Source organism: Arabidopsis thaliana, chromosome 4 (genome assembly GCF_000001735.4).
Source record: "Arabidopsis thaliana chromosome 4, partial sequence".
NCBI lineage: Eukaryota > Viridiplantae > Streptophyta > Magnoliopsida > Brassicales > Brassicaceae > Arabidopsis > Arabidopsis thaliana.
The window spans coordinates 6,224,340-6,245,841 of NC_003075.7; the positions used below are offsets into that span (position 1 = coordinate 6,224,340).

General features: G+C 33.1%; 6 protein-coding genes and 1 long non-coding RNA gene across 18 annotated transcripts; 5 read left to right on the top strand and 2 right to left on the bottom strand.

Annotated features, from left to right (window-relative positions):
• Positions 1-4: 4 nt before the first annotated feature.
• On the top strand, positions 5-1,777 carry AT4G09920 (FBD, F-box and Leucine Rich Repeat domains containing protein; the record flags this gene model as incomplete). 5 transcript variants are annotated; one of them, NM_001340640.1, is made up of 3 exons in its annotated part: positions 5-252; positions 319-1,369; positions 1,453-1,777. In NM_001340640.1, exon 2 carries the CDS (start codon positions 352-354, stop codon positions 1,222-1,224), a length of 873 nt encoding a protein of 290 aa, NP_001329463.1. In that variant the 5' UTR covers positions 5-252; positions 319-351. The 5 variants fall into 5 exon arrangements, with proteins under 5 accessions (NP_001329463.1, NP_001329466.1, NP_001329464.1 ...); NM_001340641.1 differs by having other exon boundaries at positions 5-233; NM_001340642.1 differs by having other exon boundaries at positions 222-252; positions 319-1,188; positions 1,453-1,566.
• Positions 1,778-4,216: 2,439 nt separating this feature from the next.
• Positions 4,217-5,740, top strand: AT4G09930 (Avirulence induced gene (AIG1) family protein; the record flags this gene model as incomplete). Its single annotated transcript, NM_117061.2, has 6 exons — positions 4,217-4,259; positions 4,404-4,613; positions 4,697-4,968; positions 5,070-5,237; positions 5,313-5,441; positions 5,524-5,740. 6 exons carry the CDS (start codon positions 4,217-4,219, stop codon positions 5,707-5,709), a joined length of 1,008 nt encoding a protein of 335 aa, NP_192731.1. The 3' UTR covers positions 5,710-5,740.
• Positions 5,741-6,160: 420 nt separating this feature from the next.
• On the top strand, positions 6,161-6,367 carry AT4G05750. Its single transcript, NR_141904.1, has one exon. It is a non-coding gene; the product is annotated as an other RNA (long non-coding RNA).
• A 115-nt stretch (positions 6,368-6,482) lies between these two features.
• Positions 6,483-9,177, top strand: AT4G09940 (P-loop containing nucleoside triphosphate hydrolases superfamily protein; the record flags this gene model as incomplete). Of its 2 annotated transcripts, NM_001340643.1 has the most annotated exons (7): positions 6,483-6,612; positions 6,873-6,965; positions 7,457-7,762; positions 7,836-8,107; positions 8,187-8,351; positions 8,439-8,579; positions 8,768-9,177. In NM_001340643.1, the coding sequence occupies 7 exons, from the start codon at positions 6,567-6,569 to the stop codon at positions 9,056-9,058; spliced, it is 1,314 nt and encodes a 437-aa protein (NP_001329661.1). In that variant the 3' UTR covers positions 9,059-9,177. The 2 variants fall into 2 exon arrangements, with proteins under 2 accessions (NP_001329661.1, NP_192732.1); NM_117062.2 differs by lacking the exons at positions 6,483-6,612; positions 6,873-6,965 and having other exon boundaries at positions 7,447-7,762; positions 8,768-9,142.
• A 1,154-nt stretch (positions 9,178-10,331) lies between these two features.
• Positions 10,332-12,221, top strand: AT4G09950 (P-loop containing nucleoside triphosphate hydrolases superfamily protein). 2 transcript variants are annotated; one of them, NM_117063.2, is made up of 5 exons: positions 10,332-10,648; positions 10,938-11,206; positions 11,290-11,457; positions 11,540-11,677; positions 11,764-12,221. In NM_117063.2, the coding sequence occupies exons 1-5, from the start codon at positions 10,423-10,425 to the stop codon at positions 11,971-11,973; spliced, it is 1,011 nt and encodes a 336-aa protein (NP_192733.1). In that variant the 5' UTR covers positions 10,332-10,422; the 3' UTR covers positions 11,974-12,221. The 2 variants fall into 2 exon arrangements, with proteins under 2 accessions (NP_192733.1, NP_001328663.1); NM_001340644.1 differs by lacking the exon at positions 10,332-10,648 and having other exon boundaries at positions 10,834-11,206; positions 11,764-12,174.
• Positions 12,036-16,942, bottom strand: STK (K-box region and MADS-box transcription factor family protein). Of its 6 annotated transcripts, NM_001340645.1 has the most exons (9): positions 16,785-16,942; positions 16,400-16,686; positions 14,889-15,071; positions 13,230-13,311; positions 13,078-13,139; positions 12,884-12,983; positions 12,751-12,792; positions 12,634-12,687; positions 12,036-12,556 (listed from the first exon to the last, which is right to left on the bottom strand). In NM_001340645.1, the coding sequence occupies exons 2-9, from the start codon at positions 16,681-16,683 to the stop codon at positions 12,374-12,376; spliced, it is 990 nt and encodes a 329-aa protein (NP_001319889.1). In that variant the 5' UTR covers positions 16,684-16,686; positions 16,785-16,942; the 3' UTR covers positions 12,036-12,373. The 6 variants fall into 6 exon arrangements, with proteins under 6 accessions (NP_001319889.1, NP_192734.1, NP_001329611.1 ...); NM_117064.7 differs by lacking the exon at positions 16,785-16,942 and having other exon boundaries at positions 12,061-12,556; positions 12,634-12,675; positions 16,400-16,634; NM_001340646.1 differs by lacking the exon at positions 16,785-16,942 and having other exon boundaries at positions 12,134-12,556; positions 12,634-12,675; positions 15,693-16,422.
• Positions 16,943-20,400: 3,458 nt separating this feature from the next.
• AT4G09965 (uncharacterized protein) lies at positions 20,401-21,347 on the bottom strand (the record flags this gene model as incomplete). The annotated part of the gene is made up of 4 exons (NM_148308.1): positions 20,401-20,550; positions 20,621-20,731; positions 20,840-20,964; positions 21,062-21,347. 4 exons carry the CDS (start codon positions 21,345-21,347, stop codon positions 20,401-20,403), a joined length of 672 nt encoding a protein of 223 aa, NP_680674.1.
• Between the last annotated feature and the right edge of the window lie 155 nt (positions 21,348-21,502).

A 21,502-nucleotide genomic window follows, 5' to 3' on the forward strand; every position in this document is an offset into this window, starting at 1 on the left:
TAGCAAACAATTCTCAACGAATCTCAGTGATTGTGAGTTTCTTCTGCTACCTTCTTCTTCTTTCTCCCTTTCTCGATTTCAGAATTGTAGATTTTCCAGAAATTCTTCCGCAGAGTTCTTCAGGCGCTTTTGATTTTACCTCTAATTCCGGTTCAGAGGCAGAAAAATCGAGCATTTACTGAATTTCACTGGAAATAGTCTCATCACCACCTAACAATCCAGAGCTTTCTAGGGTTTATCTCTTTTTCCTCGGTGTGTGGCTGTGTTTTTTTTTTCTTGTTTGGTTGGCTTGAGATAATGATTGTGTTTCTATTTCAGGGTCGGTGACATTTTCTTGATTTTTGTAAAGAGATGGACAGAATCATTGGGTTACCTGATGAAGTACTGGTTAAGATACTGTCGTTTGTTCCGACTAAAGTTGCTGTGTCAACGAGCATTTTGTCGAAACGATGGGAGTTTCTTTGGATGTGGTTGACGAAACTTAAGTTTGGTAGTAAACGTTATTCAGAGTCTGAATTCAAGAGGTTACAGTGTTTTCTTGATAGGAATCTGCCATTACATAGAGCTCCCGTTATAGAAAGTTTCCGTCTTGTGTTAAGTGATTCGCATTTTAAACCTGAGGATATCAGAATGTGGGTTGTAGTAGCAGTTTCTCGCTACATACGTGAGCTGAAGATTTATAGTTCTCACTATGGGGAGAAGCAAAACATATTGCCAAGTAGCTTATATACCTGCAAATCGCTCGTGATCTTGAAACTCGATGGCGGGGTTCTCTTGGATGTTCCTCGAATGGTTTGTCTTCCCTCTTTAAAAACTTTGGAACTGAAAGGTGTGAGATACTTCAAGCAAGGATCTCTTCAGCGGCTTCTATGTAATTGCCCTGTTCTTGAAGATCTATTCGTGTTGTTACTTCGTTGTGACGACATAGGAATGTTTATTGTTATTGTCCCATCTTTGCAACGTTTGTCACTCTATTTAAGTCCTCGTTGTAATTTAGAAGGGTTTGTCATAGTCTTAGATACTCCTTTAGAATATTTCAAACTTGTGGATCGTAATTATGATCGTCACCCATATATGATTGAGAATATGCCTAAGCTGACGTCAGCATATGTTGAGGTTATATCCGCTGATCTTAAGAGTCTTGTCGAATCAATCACTTCTGTCAAGTACCTAACAATATTCTCAGAGGTAATCTGTCTCAATCTATCAACTGCAAGACTTTGATCTCGCGCGCTTTTTGTTAGTACTTTCTTTATTCGTCTGCATGCTATGTTTGGTGACGCTACATGTATGGGATGACAATCTCCTTGCTCGGTTGCTCAAAGACTCTCCTAAGTTACAAGAACTAGTGTACGTCTCTGACAAAGATGTAAGTTCTTTCGATAAACTATTATATCTTATCTATTGCACATTATTTTTTATTATTCAATCTGATTTTCTCCTTGATCTCAGAATTATGACGATTTTGTGTTTCCCTGGAATCAACCTAGTACTGTTCCTAAATGCTTTTGTCCAGTCTACAAAAGTTCACCAGTCTACAAAAGTTCACCTGGACAAAATACTTAGGAAGACCACAAGACAGAGATATTGCGGTTTACATCTTGAAAAACGATTGTCGCTTAAGGACTGCAACAATCATATGTGATACATGTTTGGTTCCAGATCAATATGAAATTCAGATATATGTATGTTCTCAGATGATTTAGTGAGATCTATCTAAAGGAATCTTCTTGATGTTGTACCCAGTATGTGAAAATCACTTACTACCTCAGAACCTAGTAAGGAATTCTCACAAAGAAATTATCCTCTTTCTCACATATCCGGTTTGCTTTCCTTGAACTGCCATGGGTACATAGAGAGATGATCTTGTAGATGAGGTTGCAACACGAGATGGGTCAAAATTCCGAGAAATCTATTGATCCTTGTTGCTTAGGAACAAGTGATAAGTCACGTTAAACTGTCTAAAAAGAGAGAAAGAAAAGAATATAGTCCTCGTAATTTCGGGAACTGTCTTCAACGGTAAGGCGTTTTGGTGATTCTTGTAGCCACAAGAGCTAGCCAAAATTCACAGTCCCTTCATATTACTGTCTTTTTTTTTTGGGACAAATCATATTACTATCATGGTAACTGTTTTTCCGGATTACGTCTTACTTGCCTCGCAAGTTGCTTCTATCAATCCCTATATAAAAATACCCTATGCATGATTATCCATGTATTATGTATCGGATCATGCATCTTATCTAACCATTTCAATTATACCAAAGGTTCAACTCATCTTATCACTCTTTCCTTAAGCATATAATTTAATTACATGACTATATGATTTTACTCTTTAACATGCTAATCACCCAATAGTATGCATGCATCTATTATCAAATGCCATACTACTAGACATGCTTACCTATTGTGATTAACAAAAATCTCATAAATCTATAGGATTTTAATAGATGTTAATGAATTTATCAAACTCAAATATGGTTTGCTTAGATTGCACAAATAATTTATAGATGTTAATGTGTACCATAGAAGCTTAAGATAATGCATCTATATCCATCATATTGAGCATTATTAAGCCTCTGTGTTACACATTCACATTTTTTGTTTTAATATCAATAAATTCAAAATTTCAACAACTAAAACAAAGTCATCTCATCATGAAAATTATTGAAATTACAAGTCAAACATTTTTCTCTGACTCCACAAAAATTTGTACATTTTATGAACCATAGCCAACACCATATATAATCACAAAATCAATTAAGTCAAAAAACATATATAACTTGAAGCAAGGGAATAAAACCAATCAATAGAATTAAAGCTATAATGGAGAATGATTTTATGAGGTAAGAAAACATTGGTTTTGGTAGGAAGAGGTGGTAATAGGAAGAGTGCCACGTGAACAACATTCTAGGTAGAAAACAAAGTAGTCAAAATCGACTTAATTTGAAATGATGATGTAAAGGATCGTCAAAGTGATTGGCACTGATATTGAGTGATACCATGTTTTTTTTTAAGTTAATGTTTGTGGAGTGTGTGTGTTTGAAATCTTGATTTTCTTATGTCTATCTGGTTGATTTTCAGGTCATGTGATGTATAAAAGAAAATAGATCAAGAAATGTATAAGCATTTCGAAAAACATGATATATGCAATGTTTTTGGTATTTTTGATGAAATCTTGTCTTTCTAAAGAAGAACAATATGTAGTTCATCGATTATTGGAAAAACTCTTTGGCAGTAATATCATTGACTAGCTTCTAATCGCTTCTACGGGGCGATGAACTTGAAGAAAGCCAGAAACTCTGGAGGTCTATGTAACTCAGGGATGTCCGGAATTCATGAAAAAACTCCTCAAGCAATGTGGCAATAGACTGATTATGTTTGATAAGAAAATCGAAGATAATAAAAAAAAGCTCGACCAAGTCCAATAATTAACTAATATGATTGACTTGGTTGCACAAAAAACATGGAAAAACATTTACAAGCGAAACCTTTTTGTATTGTTAACTATCTATGTAATAAATTTCCTAAACCCTAATTTATCATTTGAATTTAGCAAATCAAGCAAGCACTAATAAGTCCAAATTTGATTTTTTCACAAAATGCCTTAACTTCAACTCTCGTTGGCTAAGGACACCTTGCTTAACCTATGTTCTTTTCAAGAAACTCTAACAATATAACATTAGTTAATCATAAGAAAATCATTTTAAAATCCTAAACCCAATTAAGACACTACTAAGACATGATAGAACACAAACATCAAACAACCCAAATTAGACCAATTATCATACCAAAAGGATGTAAGTTCTCCATTTTGGAAAACAACTTTGCAGAATTGTTTTACCAAAAGGACGCCAGACGAATTGATGTGATCTATTTCTTTATATCTATCTTTATAGTGAATGATAATTATTAAATTGAGTGCATTAACTACTCGATAAGAGTTTCTTGAAATCATGTACCCATTAACTTAAATGTAAAGCTGTCCTCCTTGCATTTTCGAGACAACAAAACTATTATTGGTTATCGAACTAAACATATTCAACCACATGCATCCATAGAAACCGTTGATATTCCTTCATTTTTGTATTCTTTTTAACCATAATTTTGGAGGCAACTTAGTTTGGAATGAGTTCTTGAGAACAGAGACAGAAAATCCAAAGATCTCTTCATATATTCTTTTAATCTATATTTTAAAATTTACTTGGTCCACTTTCAAATGGGTGGAGGACTCGTAGAAGTTGATGTCCAAACTGGACAAGGTATGTCACATTTCTTAGATCTTTCGAATCTCTTTCTCTCACTCATAGTCATTGCTTTATGCAAAAAGAGAAGATATTCTAGTTCTTAATATGACTTTTATAGATTTGGGCTTTGACAGAGTTTCTGTTTTCTGTTTTTTGAAGATGCTTGTGAGTCTGATTTACCGATGAAGCCTTCAAGAACCCTAGTCCTTATTGGCTGCTCAGGCAACGGGAAAAGTGCGACAGGGAATAGCATCCTCAGAAGCGAGGCATTCAAGTCAAAAGGACAAGCAGCAGCTGTTACCAAAGAATGTGAGCTAAAGAGTACTAAGCGACCAAACGGACAGATCATAAATGTTATTGACACTCCTGGTGCGTCCATGTGTGTGTTTGCATCTGCTTCTTGTTCATATCAAACTAAATGTCAAACATGTGGATGGTGATTCATTTTGCAGGCCTTTTTAGTTTGTTCCCCTCAAACGAGTCTACCATCAGAGAAATATTAAAATGCTCTCATCTTGCCAAAGAAGGAATCGATGCGGTGCTTATGGTGTTTTCCTTGAGGAGCAGGCTAACAGAAGAGGAGAAATCTGTGCCTTTTGTTTTGAAAACCCTTTTCGGAGATTCTATTTTTGACTACTTGATTGTTGTTTTCACCAATGAGGATTCACTTATTGATGACAATGTGACAATCAATGAGTATTTGGAGGGCTCTCCTGATTTCAAGGTTACTATGTTTTCTTCTTATCTTTCTGTTGAAACCTCAAGCAAGGCCAAACGTTCTCTTGTGACTTACATCTATCAATTGATTTGTTTATATGGTTCTAGGAAATTCTCGCTGCATGCAACAACCGCATGGTTCTGTTTGAGAATAGGCTCAGAACAAGTAAGCGCAAGAAAGCTAAGCAAGTTCAGAAGCTTTTAGACCTTGTTGAAGAAGTTGAGAGGAAGAACAACAACAAGCCATTTCTGTTTGATTTATCTCATGAGTCAATGGTAACATTTATTTTTAATGCATGTTCCCTTCTTGATGTCTTTTGATTGTAGTATAAGTAACCATCTGCATCTCAGGAAAGCGAGGCTGTAGTTGACGAAAAGGCCAAAAAGATTAGAGCAATGAAGAGTAACTACACAAAACAAGAGATGTCCAATTGGAAGGAAGAGGAAGTGAATTCACCTCTGGCCAAGAAGGTAGAGAAGGTAAGGTGTTTCCGAGTTAATCGCTATGGTCTCTATGGAATGTATACAAAGGCTTTGTTAAGTGTACAAGTTTATTGCTCAGGTGATAGAAACAACCAGTTTGCTGGAGCAAAAACTGAATCAGGAGCAAAATGCAAGGCTTGAAGCGGAAAAAAGGGCGAATAAACTCCACGAAGAATCCAGCGAAGAGATAAAGATTCTGAAGGAGAAACTCGAGAGAGCACAAAAAGAACTCGAGAAAAGGGATCAAGGTTGCATCATTCTTTGATGATCTTTCAAACTTGTGCCATCTGAGATCTCAACGCTCATTTTGAGTTTGATATATATAGTCTTTTTCTTTCTATCAATTATCTGGTTTTATGTGATGCTTTCTGCTTTTAAAATGTTTCTATTGCAACTCTTGGAAACTCTTTATCTTGATAATGGAAACAAATATGAATCTATCGTGTAGCTTCAGGTTTACTCTACATACTATTGTTTCAATGAATAGACATATATGCATACTGTATACACTATAAGCTAATTTATATGTTATAGTGCCTAGTTCATGTATAACATATAATGATCTTAAGACACAAATCTATAACTACATATACACATGCATTTGTGCCTATGTTCCATCTTTGATGCTAGACCAAACCTTTTTCTTTAAATTGTTAGATCTTTCTCATTGACCCGAATGAATTTTCTGGTTTAGTATATCCTTAGTGGGCTTTATTCATTTATTGTTGGCTGGTTTAAAGTGAGAAGCGTTTCTGGTTTTTCACTAACTTGTTTTGGATTTGGAGAAATTATCTGGTTTATTGGAACTATAACGTCTCCATTAACAAAAAGCTGTCCTCTATGACTTCTCGAGACAAGAAAACACTCATTGGGACTAAACACCATTATCCTCAACTGAGACTGTTGATATTCCTTTCTTGCCTTTTTGTACTTATTAAGACCAAACTTTTGGTTCAAATAAGGTCCTTGAGAAGCGAGAAAGATAGTAGAGAGATCTCGTTTTGCTTTCTTTCTATACATATAAAACCCATTAACCTTTCTACAAAGTGCAGAGAAAAAACCCCATTAACCTTTCTAAGAAAGTGTAGAGATCTCGTTTAGTAGAAACTGTACACTTTGCAAATGGGTGGAGGAGTAGCAGCAGATGATCTCTCAAGCGATCTTGCAGGTATCTATTTGTTTCTTTAATCTCTTTGAATATATTTCTCTCACTCATGACTTTAAGCAATTAGCACAATATAACTAGCCTAAGAGAAGAAACAGATTCTCTGCATTTCTAAGAAAACAGAGGAAATTTTGAGAATCATGCATGAATATGTAAATCTATTCACATATTGAATTTTTTTTTTTTTTTTTTACATATTGAATTGTTATGTCTAGAAATTTTGGATTTTTCAGAGTTTGTAATGGTGACGAAATCTTCTGCAGAGGATGGTTCTGTTTTTGAGGTTCCTTGTGATTCAGGTTTTCAGCAAAAACCTGCAGCACCAGTAGCAGATGGTTTCTTAACTGATCCTACTGGTAAGTCTCTCTCTCTCTATATCCAACTTTTTGAATATATTTCTCTTTCATAAAAACAGAACATGAATCTTTGTCTTGCAAGTAGTACTACTGCAGAATTTATTCCATATAAGAATTTGGTACTATGCATTTCTGAAAAAATAGAGTAACATTGAACTGTTTTAGAGATGTAGTCAAAGTTCTTTAGCTTAATAACTAAAACAAATGTTCCTTACTTTCTTGAAAAATTGAGCCTATAAAAATGGACACAAATAGACAGCTAGTGAGAATCATGCATATGAAAATGTATAAAGATATACTCAGGTCATATTTTTCTGAATGTAATGTTTTTGTGAACCAAAGCTGTTTGATTTATTGATCCACCCCACACAGTGAAGATACCCTAAATCAGTTTATCTTTCATAGTTTGACATGAATAATAGTGACAGAATCTTTGTCAGAGGATGGACCAGTTTTGGAACTTGGTTTGACAGAGTTTCCAATGTTTTCAGAATCTCTCCCAGAGGATAAACCGGTTTTGGAGGTTGCTTTGACAGAGCTGCCAATGGTCGCAGAATCTTTGCCAGAGGATGGTTCTGGTTTGGAGGTTACTTGTGATTTACGTTTGGAGCATAAACCTGCAAGAACCCTACTTTTGGTTGGACGTTCTGGTAATGGGAAAAGCGCGACAGGGAATAGCATTCTTGGAAGAAAAGCCTTCAAGTCAAAAGGCCGTGCATCAGGGGTGACTACAGCCTGCGAGCTACAGAGTTCAACGCTACCCAATGGCCAGATCATTAACGTTATTGATACTCCTGGTAATGTGTATGAAACAAAGAACTATCAAGCCAATGAGTCATCAATGATACTTAAAATATTAAAACTTTGCAGGTCTGTTTAGTCTGTCGCCATCAACCGAGTTTACGTGCAGAGAGATTCTGAGGTGCTTCTCTCTGACCAAAGAAGGGATTGATGCGGTGCTTCTTGTGTTCTCCTTGAAGAACCGGCTCACAGAAGAGGAGAAATCTGCGCTTTTTGCATTAAAGATCCTTTTCGGAAGCAAGATTGTAGACTACATGATTGTTGTTTTTACAAATGAAGATTCCCTTGAGGATGATGGTGATACATTTGAGGAATATTTGGAAGACTCTCCTGATTTCAAGGTTAGTGTAATGATCGTTGAAACATCAGGCAGAACATTTTCACATCTTGCGTCTCTTATTGAGTTGTGTATGGTTGTAGGAAATTCTCGAGCCATGCAATGATCGCAAGGTGTTGTTTAGAAATAGGTCTAATGCCCCTGTGAGTCAGAAAGCTAAGCAAGTTCAGGAGCTTCTTAACTATGTTGAAGAAATTGCAAGGTTGAATGGAAAATCGTATATGGCTGATTTATCTCACGAGATAAGGGTGAGGAAAAAATTGAAATGTATTTTTAGTACACATCCCTAGTTGATGTCCTTTGATTGCTTATTTGTTATTACATGTGCTTCTCAGGAAAATGAGACTGCATTCCAGATAAAGCAGCAGGAGATTCTAGAGATGAAGGGCTTGTACACAAGACAAGAGATGCTTCAAATGAAGAAAGATATGGAGAAGTCTTTTGAAAATCAGCAGCTCAGGCAAATGATGGAGAGGGTAATGTGTTATGGAGTTTTCCTCCATATTCTTTCTTTACTACATGTTATATTGAGTCATGAATGTGATAACATGAATTTACCTAGCTTTTTCTTTTGACACTTCATAATCAGATTATTTGTGAAGGAGAGTTTTTGTTTAATGATTCCTTTGTAACATGTGGTCATGCCTATGAATTCCTTGCATAGGTGGAGACTGAGCTGAGAGAGACAAAAGAGAGGCTAGAGCAGCAGCTGAAAGAAGAGAAATCTGCTAGACTTGAATTGGAGAAAAGAGCAAAAGAAGTCGAGAAACGGTCAAGTGATGTAGTAAAGGAGCTGAACGATGAGCAAGCTAAAAGACTTGAATCGGAGAGTAGAGCAAAGGAAGCTGTGAAACAGTCGAATGGTGTAGTTGAAAACCTGAATAAGGAACTGGCAAGGATAAAACAAATGGCCACGGATCTTCAAAAATCCAAGCAGTGGTGCATCATTATGTGACTGATATAGTTGAAAGACCAAATTTGATGCTGGATCAATGGAGTGATTAATGTTTATTCTCGTCTAGATGTTGTTGGTTTCTTGTTACTTTATTTGACAGATAATTTTTTATTTCAAGTTGGATTGGTTTTCTGCTTTTTCTACACTTTACTGATTATGCAAAGAACATTTATGTTCAAATGTAGTAGAAAAATAGCAGCGCGATTGGACCGACCAAACTCGGTGAAGGTGTTGTTTATCATTTACATTAGGATTATGATGTATCAATGGCCTATAGTAAGGGTCTTTGATACTAATTGATACTCCTAGTAATGTGCTATGTGTGTGTGAATCTGAAACCATCAAACCAGTGAGTCATTTATGATATATTTACAATCTTTAAACCTTATGCATCTTGAAATGTTGCCGCAGGTATATTTAGTCTGTCTCCATCAACCGAGTTTACGTGCAGAGAGATTTTGAGGTGCTTATCTCTGACCAAAAATGGGATTCATGCAGTACTATTAGTGTTTTCCTTGAGGAACAGGCTAACAGAAGAAGAGAAATCTGCGCTATTGGATTTGTCCATCTTTTTTGTTAACTCGGTTCAAAACCTTTTTCCATATACAATTAGTTTCTTAGTTGGAGACTAAGCTGACAGAGACACAAACTAGGTTAGAGCAGCAGTTGAAAGAAGAGCAAGCTGCAAGACTTGAAATGGAGAGAAGAACAAACAGAGACGAGAAACATTCAAGCGATGTAGTTAATAGCCTCAGGAGGGATCTCGAGAGAGCGGAAAGAATGACTTTACAAGTAAGAAAAAGTTCCAAAAAGTGCATCATTATGTGATTGATGTTGTGATCGAAAGAACAAAATTTGATGCTAGATGAATTGAGTGGTTTTTTTTTCCCTTCTTAGTTATTGTGATTCTTATCTTTGAGAGATATTGTTTCAGAGAACACTGTTTCTATGCAGGAGTTACTTTTTCTGCAGGTTATCTATTTCAGGAATGATGAAAGCAAAAAAACTTCAGAGATTCTTGTTTAGCTTTGATGGATTAATCATAGTGGCAGCGTCAAGGTTCTTAATTCAGGCAACATAAAAAGACAAAAGAGAGATATAGCAACATGATTGGACCAACCAAAGATTGTTATCTTTCTCTTAGATTCCTTTCTTGTCAGACTCCTTTTACTTCTCAAAGTTATTCTTTTCTTTCTCTTTCCTTTTATGGAATGAATATTCTGTTTTGTCTCTATAAATTACAAAACTATTTCTTTGCTTTGTAACTTGTGATAACAGTTCTTGATTATTTTTTACCTTTCTTTAGTCATTTCAAGAACCATCACTAGCCATTAGCTTTTCTTTAGGGTTTAGATTTGAAAAAAATGGTGGTGGATTCGTCTGCACTTAACGTGGAGAATGATTGGAAACCTGAGAGAACTCTAGTTTTACTCGGTCGAACGGGTAATGGTAAAAGTGCAACGGGAAACAGCATCCTAGGTAAAACTATGTTTCAGTCAAAGGCAAGAGGAAAATTCATTACCAAAGAATGTAAGCTACATAAATCCAAGCTACCAAATGGTCTAACCATCAATGTTATCGACACTCCTGGTGAGTTTGTTTATCAATTCACACATATTCTTATAACATATATACACTACAATGAGATTAAGACCATCTCTAATGGTTGTCTCTATTTTTTCTTCTAAATATAGAGGAAAAAATAGAAATCTCTATTTTTACTCCTACGGTTCCTAAAAAATAAAGATATCTATTTGTTAGAAGAAAAAATAGGGGAAAAAATAGAGATGGTTGAAATAAAATAGAGTCAAAAATAGAGTATATATAGAGATAAATATAGAGATGGGTTGGAGATGCTCTAATATAATGGTATTTTCAGGTCTGTTTAGTGCTTCCTCCACAACGGATTTCACCATCAGAGAAATCGTTAGATGCTTACTTCTAGCTAAAGGCGGTATCGATGCAGTGCTTCTTGTTTTCTCTTTAAGGAATCGGTTAACAGAAGAAGAACAATCAACGCTTCGTACATTAAAGATCCTTTTCGGAAGTCAAATCGTTGACTATATCATCGTTGTTTTCACCAATGAGGATGCACTTGAGTGTGGAGAAACTCTGGATGATTATTTGGAAGATTGTCCTGAGTTTCAGGTTTGTTTCATGATCTTTCACCATGAGAGGTACATGTTGTATGATTACATCTTTATAACTTGGAAAATTTTCTTTTTATATAGGAGATTCTCGAAGAATGTGATGATCGTAAAGTGTTGTTTGACAATAGTTATAATGCCCCCGTGAGCAAGAAAGACAGACAAGTCCATGATCTTCTCAACCTCGTTGAACAAATCTCAAAGAAGAACAATGGAAAATCTTATATGGCTGACTTATCACATGAACTAAGGGTGACAAAAAGTTACAAAACAAGATTTCACATTTTGTATAGTGTTAAATATCTGAGTTAAAATTTCGTCTCTTTGGTTCTAGGAGAATGAGGCCACTATAAAGGAAAAGCAGAAGCAGATTGAAGAAATGAAAGGTTGGTCTTCAAAACAAGAGATATCTCAAATGAAAAAGGAACTAGAGAAATCGCATAACGAAATGCTTGAGGGGATAAAAGAGAAGGTGATTAAATTCATTCATTGGTTTATATGTAACGTGTATATAAATGAATAATGTCATCATTACAAGTTGTTGTTTTCTTTGGTTAGATCTCTAATCAGCTGAAGGAATCATTGGAGGATGTGAAGGAGCAATTAGCTAAAGCACAAGCCGAGAGAGAGGAAACGGAGAAAAAGATGAATGAAATTCAGAAACTATCTTCTGATGAGATCAGGAGGCTAAGAGAACAACTCAACAAAGCTGAGAAAGAAACTGCTTCGTTACGCACCGAACTCAACAAGAAATGTACTGTTCTTTGATCATATCTTAAAATGTTCTATGTATGTATGATATGAAACAATAAACCAAAGTCTTGAAGGATTATTATACTAATACTTCATTGTACTATGAGCTAATAATACATCAAAAACATATGTTATGTTCTCTGTTGTTAAGTAATATGTAAATGCTATGTTTTATGGTCATATGAATCACTAAATAAGATACCATAGAATAGATACTATGATACGAAGCAATAAAAACTAGAGTATGTCTTAATCATTACACAACACAAATTGCAATGAGTCTTGAAGGACCAATACCTTCATTGTACTTTGAATTATTTTGCACCAAAACATATTTTATGTAGAGATAAATCTGAGCAAAGAATCCCCAGATGCATGCAGAGAGTTATTGCAGCTCGGTTTTTCGCAGACGAGATTATCCGAGATGAAGAATTTTCTTGTCGGGATCAGAGTAAGAACCTCCATTACCAGATCCAGAACCAGCAGTCATAATGCTATGAGCAAAGTAATTGCGTGAGGCTAAAGCTTCAATTGCATTAATCTCTGAACCACTAACCATTTGATGATGGTGTTGTTGATACCTCTCCACTTCTGCTACCTGTTAAGAAACATAAAAATTAGTATAACAAGTGATTGATTCGACATGTCTATGGACTTCACACACACTAATATTACCTTAGTTCTTAGATAGATGTTCTCATTGTCAAGCTCAATCTCCTGCAAAATTAACTATACCATATTCAAAGATTCACACAATTAAAATTTAGAGCAACCAACTTGAGCTTTGCTTACCCTTTTCTGCGCGTTTTCGATTTCAACTAAAAGCAACTCATGCTGTTTTTCACAAGAGCAGATTTAGAATATGTATTGTATAAACATAGATTCATGAAACTGATGAGTCTTGTAATATGTTTTAGATGTATACCTTCTTGGACCTGATCCTAGAGATAGCTTTCTCAAGGCGATTCTCAACTTGTTTTAGTTCCTTGACACTTAAGGAACTCAAAGAGTCTCCCATCAGATTCCTAAAACGTTATTAAAAATGTGTTACAATCAATAAATTTACATATATATATGGCTGGAAAAGATGGTAAAATATAGTTCAGATATATATAAAACCTGTTGGAGTTTTGAATCGTTTGGATCTGTTGTCTCAGCTTAGCAGATTCTTGTTGATAGTACTGTATTTCAAGCATCATCAAACTATAAGAACATATATGCATACGTATGTGATGTTAGTGAAGTAAAGAGATGGAGACAAAAAGTGAAACCGCGGCATTGATTTCTTGGACAGTGCTAGTGTTGGTGCTATCAGAACAAGCTTTCTTGTACCTCTCAATGGTTGATCTTATGCTGTCACAAATAACAATCCAATTAAGTCAGAAACATAGAGTACTTATGCAATTTATTAGCAATGTGGTAGTCTAATTAATTAAAAATTAGTGTCTAAAGAACAAATCAAGTATATTATGGCCACCATTTTTTATTTGTCTAAACGTAAACACAGATAAACAATTAGACCCCAATTAGTCTGAGCTAATTACACCCTAAAATGTTTTAAAATATATAAGATCTCATGAATTTTGTTTCATGTTTTGTCAAAAAAAACGTATATATTAAAATATTTGCATCTGTAGAAGGATCTTAATAGTTTAACTAATAAAGTAATTAAGAAGATCATCATATATGTTGCCTGTATCATTAACAAATTACAAACAATGTATATAAACTCTGAATAATGTGGAACAATAATAAGTTTTTTTTGTATTCAAATATGCAACTTTATTTAAAAATTGGGTTGTAACTGAAGGACAGAAAGTGGAGTTGATACTATGTGTCATGTAAAAAAGGAAAAAAAGAAACTGAATGTTTTGGATATATAATATCGTTTGAAGTGAGTGACTTTAAAGGAAATGGATATAAGATGAAAGAGCCAAAAAAAGAAAGGAGAAAACATGAAGCAATAGACTGATCTGCTTAAGATGAAAGAGGAAAGAAGAGTACAACAAAACTACATGACATCTCTCGCTGCACAATTGTTTTAAGTTCCAAGAAAAACTTTGACAAAAGCAAAAAAATAATCAAAAAGACTTGTTGACCAACTGCAACTGCAAGTTAGCTTGCATGATTTTGGTACTTAAACCCATTGTACTAGATTTTTCTCTTTCTCTATCTCTTTAAGATTTTCTTTTTTTGATAACCTGGCTTTTAAGATTTTCACAAGATACATAGGTAATATATGAAAAATAGTATGTATATATGATGTCAAAAAAATAGTATGTATATATAGTACTACTTTTGGACTTGTGTATATTTATGTTTACTTTTGTCAAATATGAAATATTCATGGGTATGCATATGTAAATATAGCTAAAAGTAAATATAGACTCATGAAATTGAAACTTCATATGTACATGTATATGTTATTTGTTAAGAACTTCATATGTGGGAGGACTCCAAGTGTGGTTCGCATCGAGATAACATCGAGGATATAGGAATTTATAATTATGCTAGGAAAAGTTTGCATTTACATGTATAAACGTTTATTTTTTCTTTGAATATAATTTAACATTAAATTCAAAAAAAAAAATGTATTTGTTATTTGTTATATGGTGTTGCTTAGTGTAGATTTTTTTTTTTTTTAAATGGTTCAACCTATAGAGTATAGACCAAAAAATCTCATCTCTAGATCAATCTCTTCTATATTTTATCTCTATTATTTTGCATCATTTTACTTCATAAACTAAGACACCTATACGAAAATATTGCAAAAGATAAATCTTTTTTGTAGCTCTAATGTATCTAATGGTAGCTCTTATAGTAATGATGCACTAAATTCATTTCTCAAACGATCACAAACAAAAGTTGGCACATTTTTCAAACCTTATATGTTTTATTAGGATATTTATGGTTGAAATGAAATGGCTTACTTGTTATTGGCGTATTCATAGAGACGGCCACGAGTGGAGAAAACAATGAGCGCAACTTCTGCATCGCAAAGGACCGAAAGCTCATAGGCTTTCTTCAGAAGTCCATTTCTTCTTTTGCAAAACGTCACTTGTCGATTTGTTGAGTTCTCTATCCTCTTTATTTCTATCTTTCCTCTTCCCATCCTTCATTTTAAACATCAAACAACACTTAGAATTGCTCAATTTCGGCAGTATTGGTAAGATAAATATTAACACACAAACTAGTGGCAGACTGCAAGAAGATAAAAAAAAAACTAAAGCTAGGGTTTGAATTAATGTACTTAATTAATACATACCAAACTCGACTTTTGTTATATATATTAAAAAAAAAGTTTTCTTTCTGTATCCAACTTTCTCGGGAAATTCAATTAAGGATGTTGTTGATTGATCTCAAGGACAGACAAGAATCAACTGAATCTGATGTTGTTGGAACTAGAGTTTAAGAATTTATTCAAATTACAAGATTATTAATATATATTACATGTAATTCTTGTTAGCTAGATAGGTTCTATATGTATTATCTATATACTTAACTAACTCATCAGGAATTGTTTTTTTAAAGCCAGGGAGATAAAATCTGACAATATATTACATGGTTTTTTGGTACCCAGATACAAATAATTTTGACCCATCCCGTGTACTATCTCCCTCCCTCTTCAATAAATGTCTATAAGGCTTCACGGGGTCAAAATGGAAAACAACATATACGTAATGATCTTAGATCTGGAAGATGTAAATACTTTAGACATATGTAATATGTCTTACAAATTCATTGATCTGATGTATGTAGGCATTCTTACGCATTCTTTAGTTTGTTTTCACAGAGCAAAAGATTAAATAACTTTTGATAAAGAAAAAAAATTGGAAATATGGAGAGAGAAAACAAATCAAATTGATATTGAAGAGGAAGAAGAAGAAGGCACTGATGCACATGAAACTGAAGTTATAGTACATAAGGGAAACACAAGAAACATTATTACACAGAAAGAAGAGAGAGACAAAACCATGCTTAGTTTCGAGAAGAGAGGAAGAAGAAATACAACAGATTTGGAAGATTTTCAGACTCAAAAACTCCACTTTAGCTGACAAGAAAGGAAAGAGAATCTAGCAGAGATCTACATGTGAGAAACTAAAAAAAAAAAAAAGATAACCTAATTCTTAATCTGGTGACCAAATAAAACCCTTGTGATCTTTCTTTCTCTTTCTTTCTTTCATGGGGAAAGAGCATCAAACAGAAGAAAGTAACAAAAATAAGGAAAATAATTCATAATTGTGAAAATTAAGTTTTCTGGAGAGACAAGGCAAGAAAAAAACCCATGATGACAAGAATTATTACAAGCTTGGAATCTGCATATATAGAGATATAAATGTAGAGTTTTTGAATGAAGAGATGTGTACAAAGATGGGAACTTGATGAGATCAAGAAGTGTTTTCCTTTATGAGAAGAAGAAGTAAAGACATGACAGACAGACCTGAGAATTTGCTTCACCCAACTCAATTCAGCTTTCGGAAACTCTCTTTCTCTTTCTTTCTCCTTTATAAAGAAAACAAAACAAAAGAAAGAAAAAAAAAATGAGGAAAGTTTATTTTGAGTTTTTTGAGAATCCCAAAAACAAACCCAAATTCTTTTCTCTTCAAAAACCCTAAGCTTCTCACTCAATATGTCTATTTGTAGACGTTTCTTTCTTTGCTCACCTTCCAATGTCCAAAGTGAGATTGCGATTGCTGCGGTTGCGGTTGCCACTTGCCAATGCATTTGCTATATTATAAAAAAAAACCTGAATCTTAATTTTGAATAGAAAAAATTTTAAGAATGAAAGGAAAAAATAACGAGCAACCAAAAAAAGTTATTTTAACCTTTCTTTTAAGCTAAATCGCACATATAAAGTATTAGTAGTATTTAAGATTCCTACAAAACTCTTAAGTGTGAGTATTTGTTGTTTAATTCTTATTTTTGTAGAGAAATGGAGACTCTAGCTAAGCTACATGCGCCATCATTTCATACTTTGGCCAAGTTCACGGCAAGACCAAGATTTGGGATCTCCGAAGATGCAATTATATTAATTGTTCTAACTTTCATTACTGGATATATAATGAGGTAAAAAAATTAATTGCATGGTAAAAAAAAGTGAAATAATAAAACCATGGTGTTTCAGTGATTAGGCTTATCATTATGAATTTATAATCTCAAATTTTGCAATTGCAATCACGGTTTTTTTAATTTCCCGGTTACAAAGAAAACTTCAAAAAAAACATTTATATAGTTTCACTAAAATATATAAAACAATAAGAAATAGTTTTTTTTTTGACAAAGAACAATAAGAAATATTTATTTCATTCTTAATATGATTGGCAGTACATTAAGGTTTAATTAGTTCATAACATATAATATTATTACTAAAATTTTGAAATTATTTTTAAAAATTAATTCTAAGATTGCGAGCAGTAGAAAATATATAGCTCCTTTCTTAAGCGACATTTTGTATTTTGAGACAGTCAACATTTTACCACATTATTGTCTTGTAATACTTTCTCGTTATTTTCAGTTTTTTGATGATTATAATAATTAATCTCCTCTCCAAAATGGTAAAAAGAAACAAAATAAGGAAAAAGTAAAAAAAAAAAAACATTCGTTAACTTTTTTTTACAACCATTTTCAGCCATATGTAAGGAACATATTTGAGGCATAATTTTTGTAATTGGAAGAATCCATGACCTAATCATTAACTAAATAATACATGAAGTTTAAATTTGCAAATTAAAGCGTCGATAGTGACCAACGATGAATTAATAGTAAAAATATGTGAGACTGTTAGTTAATAGTAAAATAGACGAACCCTATCATAAATCCAAAAGAAAATTATGCACCACTCAAAATATATAATTGTACCACCACTCGTTGGTTATTAGTGTTTTTTTTTTTAATTTAGACATGTGTGATTTATCATTTATACAACCTAACCTTTTACTTAACTTAAACATTTTAATACATATACATAACTTCCACGTAAATGTACGTACATATGTTTCATTCTTTCAAGAAAGTGAGAACATACCCAACAAAAACGAAATGAAAAGTTGACAGATAAATGTGTTATATATACACCTACATATTGAGATTAATATATGTATAATGTAAATTTTGAAATGATATATAATTTATATATTGAGAAGCAAATATTAAAATTTAAGATTTCTTTGGTGGAAAATTAAAGAGAAAGGTGAAATTGCAGAGCTTAATTTAGGGCTCGAAAGTGACACGCAAATTGTATTATTGCAGAAGAGAGAGACAGAGAGAGTAGATGTTGACGTTATTGGTGCATCTCCTCATTTATTTGCCCTAGCTAGTTTCCATCTTCTCTTTGACTCTTTCTTAAGCAAAATTTTGTTTTTATTTTCCTTCGTCAATCACACGAAACTCTAAAATCCAAAAACCCTTTTATGTATTACTAAGTTACCAAATATAAGTCACCCAAATTATTGTTACATCAATGTTTAGACTACGCTGTTTAGGAAGTCAAATGGCTCTTTCACGACAGCCTAAACATTAATTAAATTCAGAAATCTTACTTTAGATAGTTTATTTTTGCGAATAATATTATAGGGGCGTAGATAGATTCCATCCCCAATCCAACGATATAGTATATGGCTTAATATAATTAATACTTTTTTAATATGGTTTTAAAAATATTTTATTAAATAGAAGATTTAAATCTATATACACATTTTTGCAGCTATTTTAACAAATAAATCCTGGATTTGGACTTATTTATAATTCACTGCCATTAGCATTAAATCTTTCTCCAAAATAATTAATTTTACTTTAAATTCTTGATTTAAATTGTTAACCACATTATCAATCAAATTTAATCCAAACAAACTTCAAATCAATCCCTTAAAATTAGCATAAACATATTTGTTAACAATATTTTAAAACAAAGTTTTTGTTTAAATTTAAATAAATAAATCATGTATTTGAACTTATTTACAATGTCATGACACTGACATTAATTATTTAGGAATGAAAATATTTAATCTTCTAAATCCTTGCTTTTAGAATTATTATGTCATTACTTAAAAGGCTCAAAATATAAAAACTTTAAATATTATTATTTATATATCTAAACTTTATAAAACATTATTAATATTTAAACTTATAAAAAGTTTAATATATCATGATTTTTTAACATTATTATATAATATATAAAGTTTAAAAAAATCTTAATTCTTTCCGTCATATTTTGTGACTCAAAATTTTAAAAATGAACATATATTAACCAATTGGCGAAAAAGTGTGAGTTCTACGTCCCACATCGACTAAAATATTTAGACAATGATTCATAAACATATCATAAATAAGATTAACATTAATAAAATAATGGTTTTTTTACAGGACGGGTTTGGCGGGACGGGTTTAGCAGAACGTTACTTAATAACAAATGTAAACTATAAAATAAAAATATTTTATAAATAGTTAGAATTTGCAAAATTTTATATATAATAACTTTAAAATATAAATTGTCTCCACGGTGTACCGCAGATTAAAATCTAGTTTTTTAATAATTTTCTAAGGAAGTCATGGACCTTTGTCATTCGTTTATTTCGGTTAACCAAAAATTCACATAAAACCAAAAAAAAGAAAGGATTTAGAATCTTTCTTAACATAATATATATAAACTATGTACGGCCACGGCAATGTTACTAATTCAACGTATTTAGGGTGTGATATTGGTTGGGGTTGTTACTGAAGTTTTTAACTATAAAATTGGCTGCAAGAAATTTGATTATTGCAACTTGTTTGTTGTTAACTATGACAAAAACAATGAAACAAGAAAATATGAACCAGAAATAAAAATTTGAACTTTGAGTAACGTTAAGAAATGTGAGAAATTTTAGTAAATAAAAAAATTGATTGGTAAATCTTCCCTATATAATTAATAAACTTATATCGGTCTTTATATCAACTCTTAATTAAAATATAATGCCTCAAGATGTTTCCTAAGGCTTTATATACTAGTTAATCAACCAAAAAAATGTGATTTTAGTTAGGTTGAATTTACATATGTTTTCTTGTAATCGATCATTAAAACAAAGTTGCTCTTCTTGTATTATGTTCAGACAACTTGGCTGTATTAATGACGAGTTAGAAAAGATGTAGAAGTTGTGCTCGAACTTATTTTGGAAACACGTTTTCATAAAGTTAACACCACCGGTCTGGCCTAAACATAGCAACCCAATAATACATAGAACAAATACTTTTTCTTTCTAAACAAAACTAAGAAGAAAATGATTCTTTTCTCCTATAGTTTTGTGTATAACAGGTTCATCAAATTAAGTCTTTTAGCACAAAAATAAAACAAAAGAGATCATGTAATCGAGGCAAATGAGCTTTTGTTTGCGAATTTAATTGATAGAGAAATAGATACTTGAGAAAAATAAAAAAGCTACTAGAGAATTGTTACAACCTTCATGTTCACGAGGATCTTGTTTCTTTTTGTTGAACCAACACATCAAAATCACTCACTGTCCACTCAGCAGTTTCTTGTCTATTGCTAACATATATATCTGTAACAACATTGATCGATGTCCACATTCGCTTTGCTGGTTTGGTTCCCGGGTACTCCTGTCTACAAAGACAGATTAGTTTAATGCTAAGTCCAAGTCTTAAGATATGTGCACATAATCATTATAACCTGGTAGAAGTAGAGACGGCTTGATAGAGCTCCATTGACCTCCCAAGTTCTTGAATCACCAATCCAACCATTTCCTTGCTTAATTCTCGGGATAAAATTGGCTGTTTGGTCCTGTGGTGGGTTTATAATGTTGTAGAGAACATTATAGAGACAAAGAAGTAAACTAAAATTGGATTCTACAAACTTTAAAAGACTATTTATAAACTAAGTCTCAGTAACTTCTTGTACACGCAACTCGAAATGGTATGAAGTATGAACACAATGATTCTCATGCTTCATGATCTCGTTTCGTAGAGAATCGCAAAATAAAATGACGAAAGTAACGAATGATCGGCGAGCAATACCTGCGAGGATCAGGCAAGAGAGATCGGCGCAATCAGCGAGTCTAGGGTTTTCCATTGAAGGAGCTTCGTTATCAACTTCATTACAGAGATTCCAAACTTCTAATACGATTCTTCATCCCTCTGTCTCCTAACGCTGAGACATATCTCTCCGCCGCGCAGTTTTGAACGGAGGAAGAAGAACTCTCCGGTAGGAGAAGCAGAGCAAGCAAGAGTGAAATCGCAGGCATTGAAGGAGCAAACTTAAAAGCGCGTGAAGTTGAAGGAATGGTATAGGCGCGTGAGAGTGGAGAAATTCGCGCGTGATTTATTGCGGTAAAAAGGTAAGATGTCGCATTCTGGAAAATCTGAATGATTGCTTTTCTCTGCTTTTGGAAGAATCTCATTTACTCCGTTTAGTATTTATATTTACATCCCTACACTCTTCATAAATTACAAATAGACATATAAATTTCACTTAATTACAAACATAACCCGGTACTTTTTCACCTAGAGATATTCCAAAAAGCAAAAAGAAACGTCATTTTCAGAAACAGAGGAC

Coding starts and splice junctions, on each gene's coding strand:
- AT4G09950 (NM_117063.2), top strand. CDS start 10,423: ATGGTGGTGGATTCGTCTGCACTTAACGTGGAGAATGATTGGAAACCT. Junction 10,649..10,937: donor CAATGTTATCGACACTCCTG/GTGAGTTTGTTT, acceptor TGGTATTTTCAG/GTCTGTTTAGTGCTTCCTCC. Junction 11,207..11,289: donor AAGATTGTCCTGAGTTTCAG/GTTTGTTTCATG, acceptor CTTTTTATATAG/GAGATTCTCGAAGAATGTGA.
- STK (NM_001340645.1), bottom strand. CDS start 16,683: ATGCATTGGCAAGTGGCAACCGCAACCGCAGCAATCGCAATCTCACTT. Junction 13,140..13,229: donor TCCAAGAAATCAATGCCGCG/GTTTCACTTTTT, acceptor CTTGAAATACAG/TACTATCAACAAGAATCTGC. Junction 12,557..12,633: donor ACATCTATCTAAGAACTAAG/GTAATATTAGTG, acceptor GTTTCTTAACAG/GTAGCAGAAGTGGAGAGGTA.